Source organism: Loa loa (genome assembly GCF_000183805.2).
Source record: "Loa loa unplaced genomic scaffold supercont3.49, whole genome shotgun sequence".
In the NCBI taxonomy this organism is placed as follows: domain Eukaryota; kingdom Metazoa; phylum Nematoda; class Chromadorea; order Rhabditida; family Onchocercidae; genus Loa; species Loa loa.
The window spans coordinates 269,572-282,269 of NW_018108229.1; the positions used below are offsets into that span (position 1 = coordinate 269,572).

A 12,698-nucleotide genomic window follows, 5' to 3' on the forward strand; every position below is an offset into this window, starting at 1 on the left:
TATATATATATATATATATATTGAGTTAGAAATGATAATAGAAAGCAATTTATTGTATATCAAGTTTCTCACCGAAAGCATAATCCAAATGTTGTTCTTATTGATGAAGAATACAACAGAACAATGTCGTCTCAAAATGGTCGGTCATTTTGGCTACTAAGCAGAAATAAACGGTTGAGCAAATAATTATTTAAAAAATTAGTTAAAAAAGTGAAAAAGCCTAAGGATTAAATAAAGAAAATAACAATCCTCTTATCTACTATAGAAATCTTGCTGGAAAAAGTTTTCACAAAGATTCTTTAGCAACTTATTTAGTTAGCGGATTAGGAATTTCAGGGAGGTGAAAAGACGAGGTTTAGAGCAACTTCTAATGATGCGTTGACGTCGCATTGAAACAGCCAATACTTTTAAAGGAGCATTAACGGAATAACTAAGAGGTGCGAATGGCCCTAGTAAAAGAAAGAGAGAGATGTCGATGATGTTATTGGACCATATTCTAACGAAACTGATTAAATTATTGAGAAACTTGCTTTCATTCCCAACAAATGCCACTCCCAAGTGCGCAAACACCAAAGTATTTTAAGGTTATTGTCCAGAAATGAACTGGATGAAATTGGAGGAAATAGTTCCACTTTAAGAAGTTGAGCTGATCAATCCGCACAAATTAATTGTTTTATACTAAACCATCACTTCCCACGTTATGGGTAACTTCAAATCGAGCATATATTTCATTTAATACTCCGAATGATCACAGCCGGCAGAGTTTATCATTTTCTCCTTCAAAATCCAAAAACAGTGTTGCCGGATTCCATAAATGACCTATGATTAGGAAGATATTACCTTGAAATGTATCATAGCAGCTTTCTTACTCTCTCATTGTAAAATCTAGCCGTGCATCTCAGGTCAATCACTGTTTATACACTCCAGGAATTAATGCAAATTAGTGTGTGGAACGATGCAGCGCTACTATTACAGTCGATGTAATTTGGTTGCGAAGTATTGGTAGCTTGACTAATGAGTAGTTATCAACGCCCACTAAAGGAACTGGACCATAGCATCTTGCACACCAATTAACTCAGTATTCGGCAGCGGCAGAGTAAATCATGGACGACGGATAATACGAATCCCATATATGCAAATTAAAGATGGAAATCTAAGAGACATTTACATAAGAGTCAGTATAAAGAGATAGAATTTTAAATCATTTTGGAAAGTTTAGTTAATCACTTGACAAAGTTTTCAGACTTTACAAAACATAAACTGTGTGTAATCTAGAGATTACAGTTCTGAGAAAAAGAAAGAAGGAGAAAGAAACAAACATGAAGAAAAAAATTGGAAAATTTTGTGCTACCTTTGCAGCTGGTGCTCCTCAACTGAATCCTTTCTATTAAGACTTTAAAGTCTTTGATATCTGCAATTCTAGCAGTGAATTTCTATAACAAGTAAATCAGATGCAATTGTTGAATCCGCCTACTCGTTAACCCAAATAATTCAACACAAAACTTGAACTAGGAGGGAGAGAAGTAGTTATGAAGATGTGGCATAAGAGAGAAAAACAAAAAAGACAATTGAGATGAAAACTAACAGAGCTTACTGGCAACATAACTGAAAAGGAAAGTAGGCAGCATGACTAAATACATAGGTTATGTATATCAAAGTTGATTACAATGTAAAGCGTTTCTAAAAATTTCTTTAAAGTTACCTCGTTTTGTGCTATGTTGGAGAATGCTGTACCATCTTCTATGAACAGAGGAAGCTACCGTAGTATTGTACAAGAACGTTTATGTATCACCTTTGCTCTTCAGAGAATATGAAGAATGAAAAAGAAAACGGAGGAGGTTAACGTAGAGCAAATGAGACGAGAGGCAAAGCAAATAGAATACACCTTATGGAAAGAGCTACAAAACTGTAAAGAGTACTGAATTTACGATAGCAATAAAAGCACAAAAGTGAATATTAAAACTAATATGTTTTGGTCGTCCTATATTGGAAAAGTCATCGATGAATGATAAATGATGAAATAGGTGGAGCGGCAAATGAGCCATAAATTGTTTCGATGTTGTTCTTTTATTCTGCTTTTTAATAAACACGTAATCATCGGATTTCAATCACATTTTTCCCAATTTTTTTCTCCCTTTTTCCAAAAATAGGAGTAAATGGTAAAGTTGTCTCGCTTTGAAGAAAACGAATATGGTGTGGAAAACATGGGATTAAGAAAACATACACAAACATGAATTCTCTTTGGCGATATTCTTGAAAGATTAAATGCATTACACTTAAGCCTTGAATCCGAGAAATGAAGGTTTATGCCGATCAGAAAAAATAAACAATGAACGCTAGCTGAGTATTATTGCGGTCAAATTACGATTTAATGAGTGGCAATTCATTGAGTTCAATTTAATGTAATCACAGATGGTTGCCACTTGTGGAATTTTATTCTCCACTCCCTCCCTCTCAACTTATCACCACAAACCTCTTGTATCTATCCCCTCCCTTCACAGTGTTGCATTCACCAAGTTCTTCACCTAATGTCCTGCCTTTACTGCTAACAATGTTTGCGGAGAAGAAAGCCTTCTGCATTACGACCAGCAATTCTACAAATCCTTCTACGTACCGTACGCATTTCAATCACTTATCTAAAAAATTATTTTATTTCCAAATTTACAGAAAACAAGGGCACCAAACTTATGACTAGTCATTAGTCGAAAATGTTGCAGTATGTTAGTCAAATCCATTAACTAGTAAAAGATATATAGAAGTAAGTTATTCCACTCTATAGATTTCGAGAAAATTTGATACTGCACGGAAAACCGAGCAGACAGAACCGAAAAGCAAAACAGTCACGACGTTCTACAGGTTACTGACGTACACTCTACTAGAATCCAATCACATCTCGTGGCATCATACAACGTATCACATAGTGATATGGAAATTTGTAGCTGTCTTAAAGCATTCATATTAACAGCATTGCTAAAAGTGGCCATGAATCCTTGAATTTCCTTGAATCAGATAGGAAGCCCGACATAAGATTGTTATACATGTAGTCATAGCACGTACGGTTTGCTTCCACATATTAATTTTTAGAAGCATAAACATGGTAAATGAAGCTGCACGAAGCAAACGGATTATACTGTACCAGCTGTGTTCTTTCAGATGTAGAATCGACGAAACGTCGTGTGAGGACTACTTTTACTGAAGAACAGTGCACAACCCTTGAAAAAAAATTTCATGAAACTCATTATCCAGACCAGTCGTCTAAAAAGCGACTTGCCCTTTACTTGAATATTCCAGAAGATCGAATCATGGTAAATTACTTGTTTCACAAGATCGGTTTTCAAAAAAGACGACTGTTTTCTTTTTTAAGATAATAAAACCTAAAAATAAAGTATAAATAAGCAAGTAAGTAAATGCATTCTCAGGTATGGTTCCAGAATCGTCGTGCCAAATGGAGAAAACAAGCTCAAGAAAGGCAGAAGCGCTACTTAAACAAACAAAATGAAAGGATTGAAAAACACTCAATAGTTTACGAGGATACAAGAAATGAGTATGTGATACAGGACGCAGTAATGAGACAGGTCAGTAATCGATTTGGTTACAATGAGTGCATCGGACAGGAGCAGAATCTTCCAGCAAATTATCCAACTCAAAGTGTTTTTACATTAGCAAATGCATGGCGAGCAGGGATCAACAATAAATTGCTTTTTATTCACTAACTTAGCATAGTTCTTGCAATGTACGTAGAAAAACAGCACAAAATGTGATACTCTTAGTAGAATTTTACGGCAATTTTTTTGCGTGCTTCCTCTTCACCATATTTTCACGTACAACTTAACCGACTCACCTGTAAAACTGCGACATCAATATCAGCAGACTTTGAAAGTCATGTAGAATGGGCTATCGATTCAATTAGCGAATTATGGATGGTATTTTGAAACATTTACTTTATTATTATATAATGGTTGAAATCAGTATTGTTTTATGAAATGTGACCTCTAAAGTACTTCATGCTTCTGAAAGTGGAATCTTTTAAGATTAAAGATAAATATGATCGGAACATTCCGTAAAACACAAACGGGTTTAGTCCATTTGACTTATCTGCACAGCTGTAACATCCGATAGTTTTCGGATATCAAAACAGATTTCGAAATATGATAGTGAATTGAAAAGCAGTAAACCTCACTTCGTACGAGTTAAAAACGAAATATAGAAGAGCTAACAGTATACGCTGTCACAATATTCTTTTAGAGAAAACTTACAAGATTTACTTAGCCTCACCCATGGTAGAGTTTCTGCTGCACCTTACTCAATTTGTAACAGCATAAAGTATTATTAAAAGTATATTTCAGTGTTACGACAATAAACACATTACGACCCGATTGCCCTCACAAAGAAAGAATACTGTAACGGCCACCCACGAAGTGTATATGTGCTAAAACAACATTTATTGGAACATTGAATTGAATTTCATAACATAACATTTTCATAACGAAACAGGACACAGTAGCAAAAGAGAATTTCGAAGCAAGAAAAACAACTTTAGGTTTTTAGGACTTTTATGTGAGTTATACTACACTCAACCAAGCAGGACTAACCATTATCGTTCTTGACATCAAATCAAAGAACAGGGAAAAATGAGGTGTTTGTGGCGAGAAATATAAACGGAAATCAAACCAAATTCGTAGATAAAAGAAAAAAAAATGAAATTCGCACTGGATTTACTCTGTCTACTGGATTTGCTTGGCCCTGAAAATAATTTTTTTATCTTATGCTTCAGTGACAATGCAAAGGATGGTAATGAAATTTTCAAGTGTTAAATAAAAGGATTATATGTAATAAACAGCATTTTTTTTTGGAGTAAACTGGCGTAAGAAATCATACTTTTTTCGTCTTGCTGATTTTATTACACCCTGCAGACCCTGGCGCAAATTGGTCGAAATTCCAGAAGGAGATCCGTTCGCATCCGGTTTACGGGTGCGCAGTCGAGAAGCAATGCTTTCCTAAAACCGATAACATTTAACAAGAACGTGGAATTTTCATTTCATCGAAAGAATACCAGTCCGCAGCGGTGCAAACATATCATAGAAATTCGTCTTTATAACATAGAAATCCCTCTTCATTCATTTCTTGATCACTCAGTCCTGATCTTACACTTTACCGTAGTCGTTTGTCCATCTGTTTTCCCAATTATTTCCGTATTTATTACACCGGATCCTTGCTTTATCTTACGGCCTATATCAACATCAGCACTATCCTTCTGCTTCACTCTACCACCAGATGCACCTCCACCACCATTCATTACACGTTTTTTTTTAGCCCCAACAGTTGGAACTGCAAATTTTCCTCGTTTCTTTGGAGATGCTTTTCGAGTGATGTTTCTGAAAACACTTCCTCTAATGTTTACAATCGGTATTTCCAATCTGTATCAATTACACAAACAGAATAAAAACCTTCGAAGTCATATGATATTAACAACTTTTTCAACCAGCTGTCTGTTTGCACAGCTCCACATTGCAAGTGTATTCAGAAAAGTTTTCATGACGAAGGTGAAGTTCTAGGTAAAACTTTATATTATACACATTGATCAAAAGGTTTAAGGCAATATTCCTGCAAAAAAAACTCCCAGCTATTCTTCCCAAAAAATTGCACTAACACAATTACTAGGTATTTCAAAACTACCAAATCTTCGCATCTAGTTAGTTTTATGCACAACTGCAGGTGCATATAAATATGGGGACCATTTAGACTCAATCATTGTTCAGTATTTGAAAACTGTTCCATAATACCACTCCCTTCATTAGAAAGTTTTGAATTTCGGTGGGAAAAGTAATTTCCTTATAAGATTACTAAAGAGTTATTGTTTTAACTGAAAAGAAAGGAAAGACTGAACAGCATCGCATACAGCTTCTCATAAAAAAAGCTTCTCACTCTTCAGATTCTTCGATTTTCCCAAAATTCTTCTTTCGCGCTCTGCCACCTTTCTTAACCGATGTAGATTTTCCCTAAATATGTACCACTTCAATTCATGTTTTAACAACAAATAAACTTCCCCACTTCACTATAAACCTTCGTAAGCAACTGCAAAACAATGATCTCATTATCAGATCATGTTAAGGAAAATTTACTTTAGAAGGCGCTGAAACACGGGAGTTTGGGGCACCTTTCATTGTATCTACTTTATGACCCAATCCCACACTCGCTCCTTCCTTTCCACGTTGACCTTCCGATCCGATTTTTGACACAGCTGTTCTTTTTAAAGATCTTTTACGTCCTTTATAATGATCAGCAATATCTGAGATGTCCTGGAAAAATATGCTTCCAGCGATGCCTAGAATTAAGTTACAGCATACATAAAAATTTAACTCATACAAATCCTTAATAAACAAACTTCGTCAAAAGCATTGATTCACATTTCCAGAAAAAAAATACATTTTGATTTCCTGTGAAATTTTAAGAAAGTCATGAAAATAAAACCTCTTTCATGTTATCATCAATATTACTGCCATTAGTATTATATGAAGCATCAGCAGGTGCATCGAGTGCCCAAGCCACACATTTTATCTAAAAAATGAGAGAAGTTACAAATAACATTACTTCATTTTAATATATGTATATCACTGTCTTTGTTTTAGTCGCAGCCGACCTCGCAAGTTTACACTACTGTCTGTTTTAACCATCCTTATTATTCCCAATCAGTCGCACAATACAATGCGAAAAAAATATCTGTACCGTTGAATTGTTGTTTTGTTTTTTTTCCTTCCCGGCTGGATTTTTGAAGCTGAAATTCTTCGCGCATTTCCGCATTTGCGATCCACTTTTGCTTTGGGTGATTTTTCGCGTAGGCTTTCTGAAATGAATCACGGATGCAAATACCGACTTCGAAAAGAAATATTATATTTGTTAAGGGATAAGTCAGTCTATCAACTACAGAAGTGATGTCCTGCGTTTGCCTTGTGCCTTTTCTCCTTTTTCAAGCAAAAAACTTTCATTTACCTCTTTTCGATTACGTCCCTAGGTTCTTTGCGTGCGGTGGACTTCTTCGTGATGCTTTTAGCAGAAAGACTAACTTTCGTTGCTTTGACAAGAGTTTTTGTTTTTCCCTTCATTTTACCACAAATTGTATTACTAAAAAAGGAAAAACTTTGTGAAAGTACGACGATGAAATAAAAGATGAAACGTTTAAAACCACCAAAATAGTGTGATAGATCAAATTTGAAAAAAATTTCCCATGTTGCACAACGGAAGTTGTAGCAATTCATTAAGCAATGTCTATAACAATTCGATAATGCGTTGGGATGAACACGAGTACATAAGAGGTTACAACGACACAAACTAGATAAGAGTTATCAATGAAGAATCCCTCAAGGCAACCATTCTAAACAAGGTATTTTCGAGCATAGCAGCGAGGAAAATCAAAATTTAGGGTTTGACTTCGAATTTCATTTTCCCGAACCACTTCGCAAACCGATCCTCATATTCGGTGACAGTATTTCAAATGATTAATATATATCGGTACATCTCAAGCGTTTTAATAACTAAATAAATTAACTTGCAATAGTTACCGACCAAAGCACATTTATAATACGAAATGAATTTCAATGAGCAACAAAGTTCATTCCTAGGACGCTCAAGCCCAATAGATCAGTTTTGAATACTGCACAAGCGATAATTTAAGGGATGATAAAGAAACTCATCGAGCTTCTAAATGAAGCTCCCTGCCAACAGCTAAAGATAGCTTGACGGGTTGGGATTAAGGGAAGTTCTAACCAACAAAATGGTAAGAACAGTTGAGAACCTTTCCAGCACATACATTTCACAGCACCAAATACTGGCGAGACCTCGCTCAAACCAACGAACGAGCTATTTTGGGTCAACCCAGGCGGCAATAATACGGCCCGATCAGTCCTGAAAAGTGGTACAAATGCTGGGGTGTTACTGGACGATTTACAAAACAGGAATATAGTTATTCCAGGTGCTCCGCCCAGAATTTTCCCGCCACTTCGGAACTTAAACGATGTTTCTCCGAAGTGATTTTGAATTCAAGCAGTCCCGGGAGATTGTCGGTGGTCCGGCAAAGGGCATGAAATCTTCTAAATGGCACAAACGAACGTCTGGTTAATATCTTCCAAATCTTCGCTACCAACTGGAGATCCTGTTTCAAGCCGATCGTTTGCTTTGATACTTTTTCAGAATTTCCTTCCAAACTACACAGGCGCATACACACACAAACACATACATAAATACACACATATGCACGTACACATGCACATATGCATACGTACACACATACACACAGACACATACGCATACACGTACACATACACGTACACAGGCACAGACACAGACACAGACACATACACACACACACCCATACACATACACGTACCCAGACACAGACACATACACACACACACACACACACATACAGACCCATACACATCCCATAGTGTCTATTATCGGCGACTGGTGAATGATGTCCACAGAGGGCAATATCTTCTTTATTTGTAGTAGGAATCGTAAGGTTTGAAAATAATAAATTCTGTTAATTTGAAAGTACACTCTAATCAAAATTTCAAACACATTAGTTTGTCAAACCTGATAAGGACAACTCCCGTCTATCATCTACTCACCGCGCGGTTGGCGACCGTTATTTTAGAGTAAAACGATAACGCTAACCTATCTCATCACATGGTATATTTACTGAGTGCTATACATTGAAAGGATGTATGGCTTCACCCCTCCCTCCCCGCCTCCCTAACATGCAACCAAACACCATTTGTAGGAAACGCGTTACGATGTGATAAGTGAGCTTTCTGGGGATTATGGTGTAAAGGGAAGTTCCCATTATATCGTGTGAATGAATTGTGGAAAGAGTTCTAGTCAAATAATCCCTGTGACCAAAAATACCAGCAGCACCTTTATTTTCAAACCACATCGACCAGAACACATGATAACATATAATCAATCAATATTAAGCCAAAACCTGACCCTGAACTCTCAACAGACCAAAGTTGAGAAGAGATAGCGCAAATAACAATCTTACCTTGATTACATTAGAAATTCCTAGAAAATTCTACTTCAGCACTTTTGCAGGATTTGCAGGAACGTACAATAAATGAAATTTAATAAGGCAAGAAATTGCAAAGAATGCTTAGAAATCTTCAAGTATCTAAAAAACTGGTAACAATCCATGAGAGACAAAAGATGTTCAGAAAGAAAATGAAAGCATTTAAGGATGCATATTAAAAGCTTTTGCAACCTGTAAAGCAAAGTAATCACTCTGCGTCGTGGCGTTAATGAAAACTCGGGAAGTAAACGTTGTCAATCATTGCTTCACACCTGTTCTAAGGCAATTTGGAATACTCAAATCAATTAAACGCACGGTCTGCCTTTCAGGCCCTTTCCCTCATAAAATGTTCTTTCTTCACAGATAACCTTACAGAGAGCATCTGAAATGCTGCTTCACTTCTACAGATTTAGTAAACAATGTTAGTGGAACTTGTTCCCGTCGTAAACTACTGTAATATAATGCCAAAAAACAATAAAAACCGAGCAATGTTGACAGAGTTAAAAATAATCTTTAAAACATCAAATCAGAAAAAAATGCGTTATGAAAGTTATAAAAGTTACAAAAGTAATATAACAAAAAACAGAGCACCCAACAATAACAACAGAACAGGAAAACATCATGCTGCAGAACACCTTTATTACGGCTTTTATGAAGAGTATTTCCACTAGTGCTGCAACGATCACCAGTGATAAAGCCATCGAATAACGCACTTACTCGAAATTCATAAATTAAAACTTTGGCATTCTGTTATATTACTGTTCAAGGTATGCTTCATTGCAAGACAAAATCAGCTAAATTATATCAGCATAAAATCCATCTACTTTTCCGATGCAAACTGCTACTCTCGCAGATATCACTTTTTCTTTAAATTTATGGAAATTTTTGATGTGGCTCATCTTAAAATTCTGTAGTATCCAAAACTACTGCTCCTTCTGAAAATACTATATACACGTTATCACAAGTTTTTATTTGTTTCAGATGCTTCATAAATACTGACCTATAGATTTTGTTGCGGGTTAGAATTTCGATGATTAGGTGTCCAAGGAGATCAGGAACAGTTGAAAAAGCAATCACTTACGCGATATGTTTAAACAAAAAGAAGCGACCGAATACTAACAGCGTAATAAATTAACAAATTAAATGAAACGACGGCTCAATGGTCCAGATCATATGGCTTCTAATAATAGATGTAAATTTTGTTTGCATTACGACTATCAAACAAGGTATCTCCTAAATGGTTAAATAGTTCTGGTGTATGGTAGTGTATCATTCTCCGAAAACAATATTTTTTAGTATTCTATCCCGAGCTATAATGTATTTTGGAAACATAAGATATGATAATAACTGCATAACTAAAAGCTACTGCATCGCGCATATCAGATATGCACTTCGCCAAAATAAGAGACTGATTTACAAATTATAACAAATTATGTAAGAGGGAAATGAGAAATCTTTCCAATAGAACATACCATATTTTGAGAATAAATGATGAATGTCACACATCTGAGTTTCACTTGTTGAAATCATATGCTAAAATGAATCATAACCAAGAAGGAAAGAGCTTGAACTATAACATTTTACAGCCCACTAGAGGATGAGCAAAAATTCTTCTTCGGTATTATTTATGCAAAAGTGAAATAAAAAAATGACAACAAAAAGCGAAACTGGGAATCAGATTTCCCAAATAATTGGTATTAAAAAAGTTGGCCAAACCGTTATATCTAAAGAACTCATTCCACAAGAGAAGAATGTTCAAAAACCATCAAGAGCATCTCTACGTGGGCAGATGAGTAATTCAAATAATCGTACGAGCCCTCACCAGGAAATAAAATTTTTCATAGTATTTGGTGCTTTACATATTCCTGATAGCGTATCTCTCGCACCAATCATTAATATGAAACAGAAAATGAATTTGGAGATATTGTTACAAAATAAAGAAGAGCATTCTAGTCTCCCGACATTCTCCTTCAAAAAGTTCACTTTTTTTCCTCATCACAAACAGATTCTGAAATCCAAACTGTTTGGAAAAACCAGAGTAAGTTATCTGAATCGGTAAGTCTGACATTTTACCACACCTTTCAGGAGAAATGACCATTAAAATTATTTTTTCTACGGACCGGTACTTTGCGGCATATTAAAATCATAATATTAATGATACAGTGACAGCATATAAACCTGGTCTGCAGCCGCTAGATATGCGGTTGGAACTATCATCACAGAAAAAAAAAACTGGTCAGTCCTGTTCTCAAAATAGTGCGGAACTATATAAGCACCAAAATTTAATCAAAAAATATATATTTGTAATGCAATACATTCATTTAACTATAACGGGAAACACGCAGAAGTCAAGAGAAAGTGTAAAATAGTCGAATACAATATAAAATGAATTATTTTTTATAGGACAAAGTAATGGTGCCACAAATTTAATTTATTTGGTGTAATAAGATGTGCCATCCACATCCTACAGGTCCGCAGCAGTAAACATAGTGAAAATATTCACACCACGTTTATCTTCTCGGGTGCGCTTTATATTATACTCTTCACTTTCGTTTTGTCTGCGTCTATAGACATCAAATAATCCACTGTTTGCATAATTTCGTGATGAACAAGAAACCGAATTATGAAATGCAGGAACAGAAGTAGGGGTCCAATACTGCAACGCCTGAAGACTGCTGATTAAGTGATGTTCCCACAGACCCAATTTACCTCTTGATACCCTTTACTTCATAAACCACACTATATCAAAATAATGGTGCACAAACTTAAGCCGCTTATTTGGTTTAATAAAACATGTCACAGAAGAGAAATCTTTCGAAGCTTACATGTACCTACTTTCAAAACACTGCATTTCAGAGATGAAGCAGTAGTTCGGGGCAAAGGGAACACTATAATAGAGAGATAGCAATAAACTTTTCAAAGTTTTCTTACTAAGAGACTGCGAATATAAGGCCAAGAACAACTACATTCGAAAGCCAAAACAGGCCAAAATCTTTATATCGAGAAAAGTGAAAGGCTTACCTGCCGAGTGCCTTGCTTAGGTCGAACCGAAATTTGTTTGCTGAAAAGCTCAATTCGATCAAGCATTTCACATGCAAACGGAACACTCACTTCATGTTTGAACACGATTAATGCATATCGATGTGCCGAACCACAGTCACGATTACTGCTAGTACGCAAAATGATTGTATCAAGGGGTCCCACCTTAATATATTTCTTCTTACAATTAATTTTGGAACGAAGATTGACTAATCCAGTACATAATAACAGCAGCAAGGCGTAATATAACCTGATTTTGCATGATTAATAGGTGGCAATTAAAAGGCACAGACAACAGACCTGACTGAACAGCTCCTTAAGAAGTTCTTCAGTGACGTTTTCATGGAGATTGCATACATAACAGGTCCGTTCACTTGGGTCATTCATCCCTCCAACATATGCGATATATCATGCGTATACAATGAAAACAGCTAAACATGTGAATAATTAAGTTATATATTAATAAGTACGCCGTTTCTGGCCTTTCAAACTGACATCCCATCCACCATGCAGACTTTACATAATCAGAAGTAGCTAACAATTCAGATTCCCTACATTCGTTCCCAGTACACTAAACACACTTTGCGACGTCCTT

The 12,698-nt window shown here is 35.8% G+C and overlaps 5 protein-coding genes across 5 annotated transcripts; 3 read left to right on the forward strand and 2 right to left on the reverse strand.

Moving 5' to 3' along the window:
- Window positions 1–3,101: 3,101 nt before the first annotated feature.
- Window positions 3,102–3,713, forward strand: LOAG_03203 (hypothetical protein; the record flags this gene model as incomplete). Its single annotated transcript, XM_003138740.1, has 2 exons — window positions 3,102–3,305; window positions 3,420–3,713. The coding sequence occupies 2 exons, from the start codon at window positions 3,102–3,104 to the stop codon at window positions 3,711–3,713; spliced, it is 498 nt and encodes a 165-aa protein (XP_003138788.1).
- Window positions 3,714–4,542: 829 nt separating this feature from the next.
- LOAG_03204 (hypothetical protein) lies at window positions 4,543–7,103 on the reverse strand (the record flags this gene model as incomplete). The annotated part of the gene is made up of 8 exons (XM_003138741.2): window positions 4,543–4,743; window positions 4,879–4,997; window positions 5,156–5,375; window positions 5,926–5,999; window positions 6,123–6,299; window positions 6,472–6,558; window positions 6,727–6,844; window positions 6,991–7,103. 8 exons carry the CDS (start codon window positions 7,101–7,103, stop codon window positions 4,725–4,727), a joined length of 927 nt encoding a protein of 308 aa, XP_003138789.1. The 3' UTR covers window positions 4,543–4,724.
- A 668-nt stretch (window positions 7,104–7,771) lies between these two features.
- LOAG_03205 (hypothetical protein) lies at window positions 7,772–8,467 on the forward strand (the record flags this gene model as incomplete). The annotated part of the gene is made up of 3 exons (XM_003138742.1): window positions 7,772–7,774; window positions 7,801–8,024; window positions 8,188–8,467. The coding sequence occupies 3 exons, from the start codon at window positions 7,772–7,774 to the stop codon at window positions 8,465–8,467; spliced, it is 507 nt and encodes a 168-aa protein (XP_003138790.1).
- Window positions 8,468–10,712: 2,245 nt separating this feature from the next.
- Window positions 10,713–11,165, forward strand: LOAG_03206 (hypothetical protein; the record flags this gene model as incomplete). The annotated part of the gene is made up of 2 exons (XM_003138743.1): window positions 10,713–11,119; window positions 11,150–11,165. The coding sequence occupies 2 exons, from the start codon at window positions 10,713–10,715 to the stop codon at window positions 11,163–11,165; spliced, it is 423 nt and encodes a 140-aa protein (XP_003138791.1).
- Window positions 11,166–11,230: 65 nt separating this feature from the next.
- Window positions 11,231–12,539, reverse strand: LOAG_03207 (hypothetical protein). The gene is made up of 3 exons (XM_003138744.2): window positions 12,404–12,539; window positions 12,086–12,268; window positions 11,231–11,729 (listed from the first exon to the last, which is right to left on the reverse strand). The coding sequence occupies exons 1-3, from the start codon at window positions 12,488–12,490 to the stop codon at window positions 11,529–11,531; spliced, it is 471 nt and encodes a 156-aa protein (XP_003138792.1). The 5' UTR covers window positions 12,491–12,539; the 3' UTR covers window positions 11,231–11,528.
- Window positions 12,540–12,698: the final 159 nt, after the last annotated feature.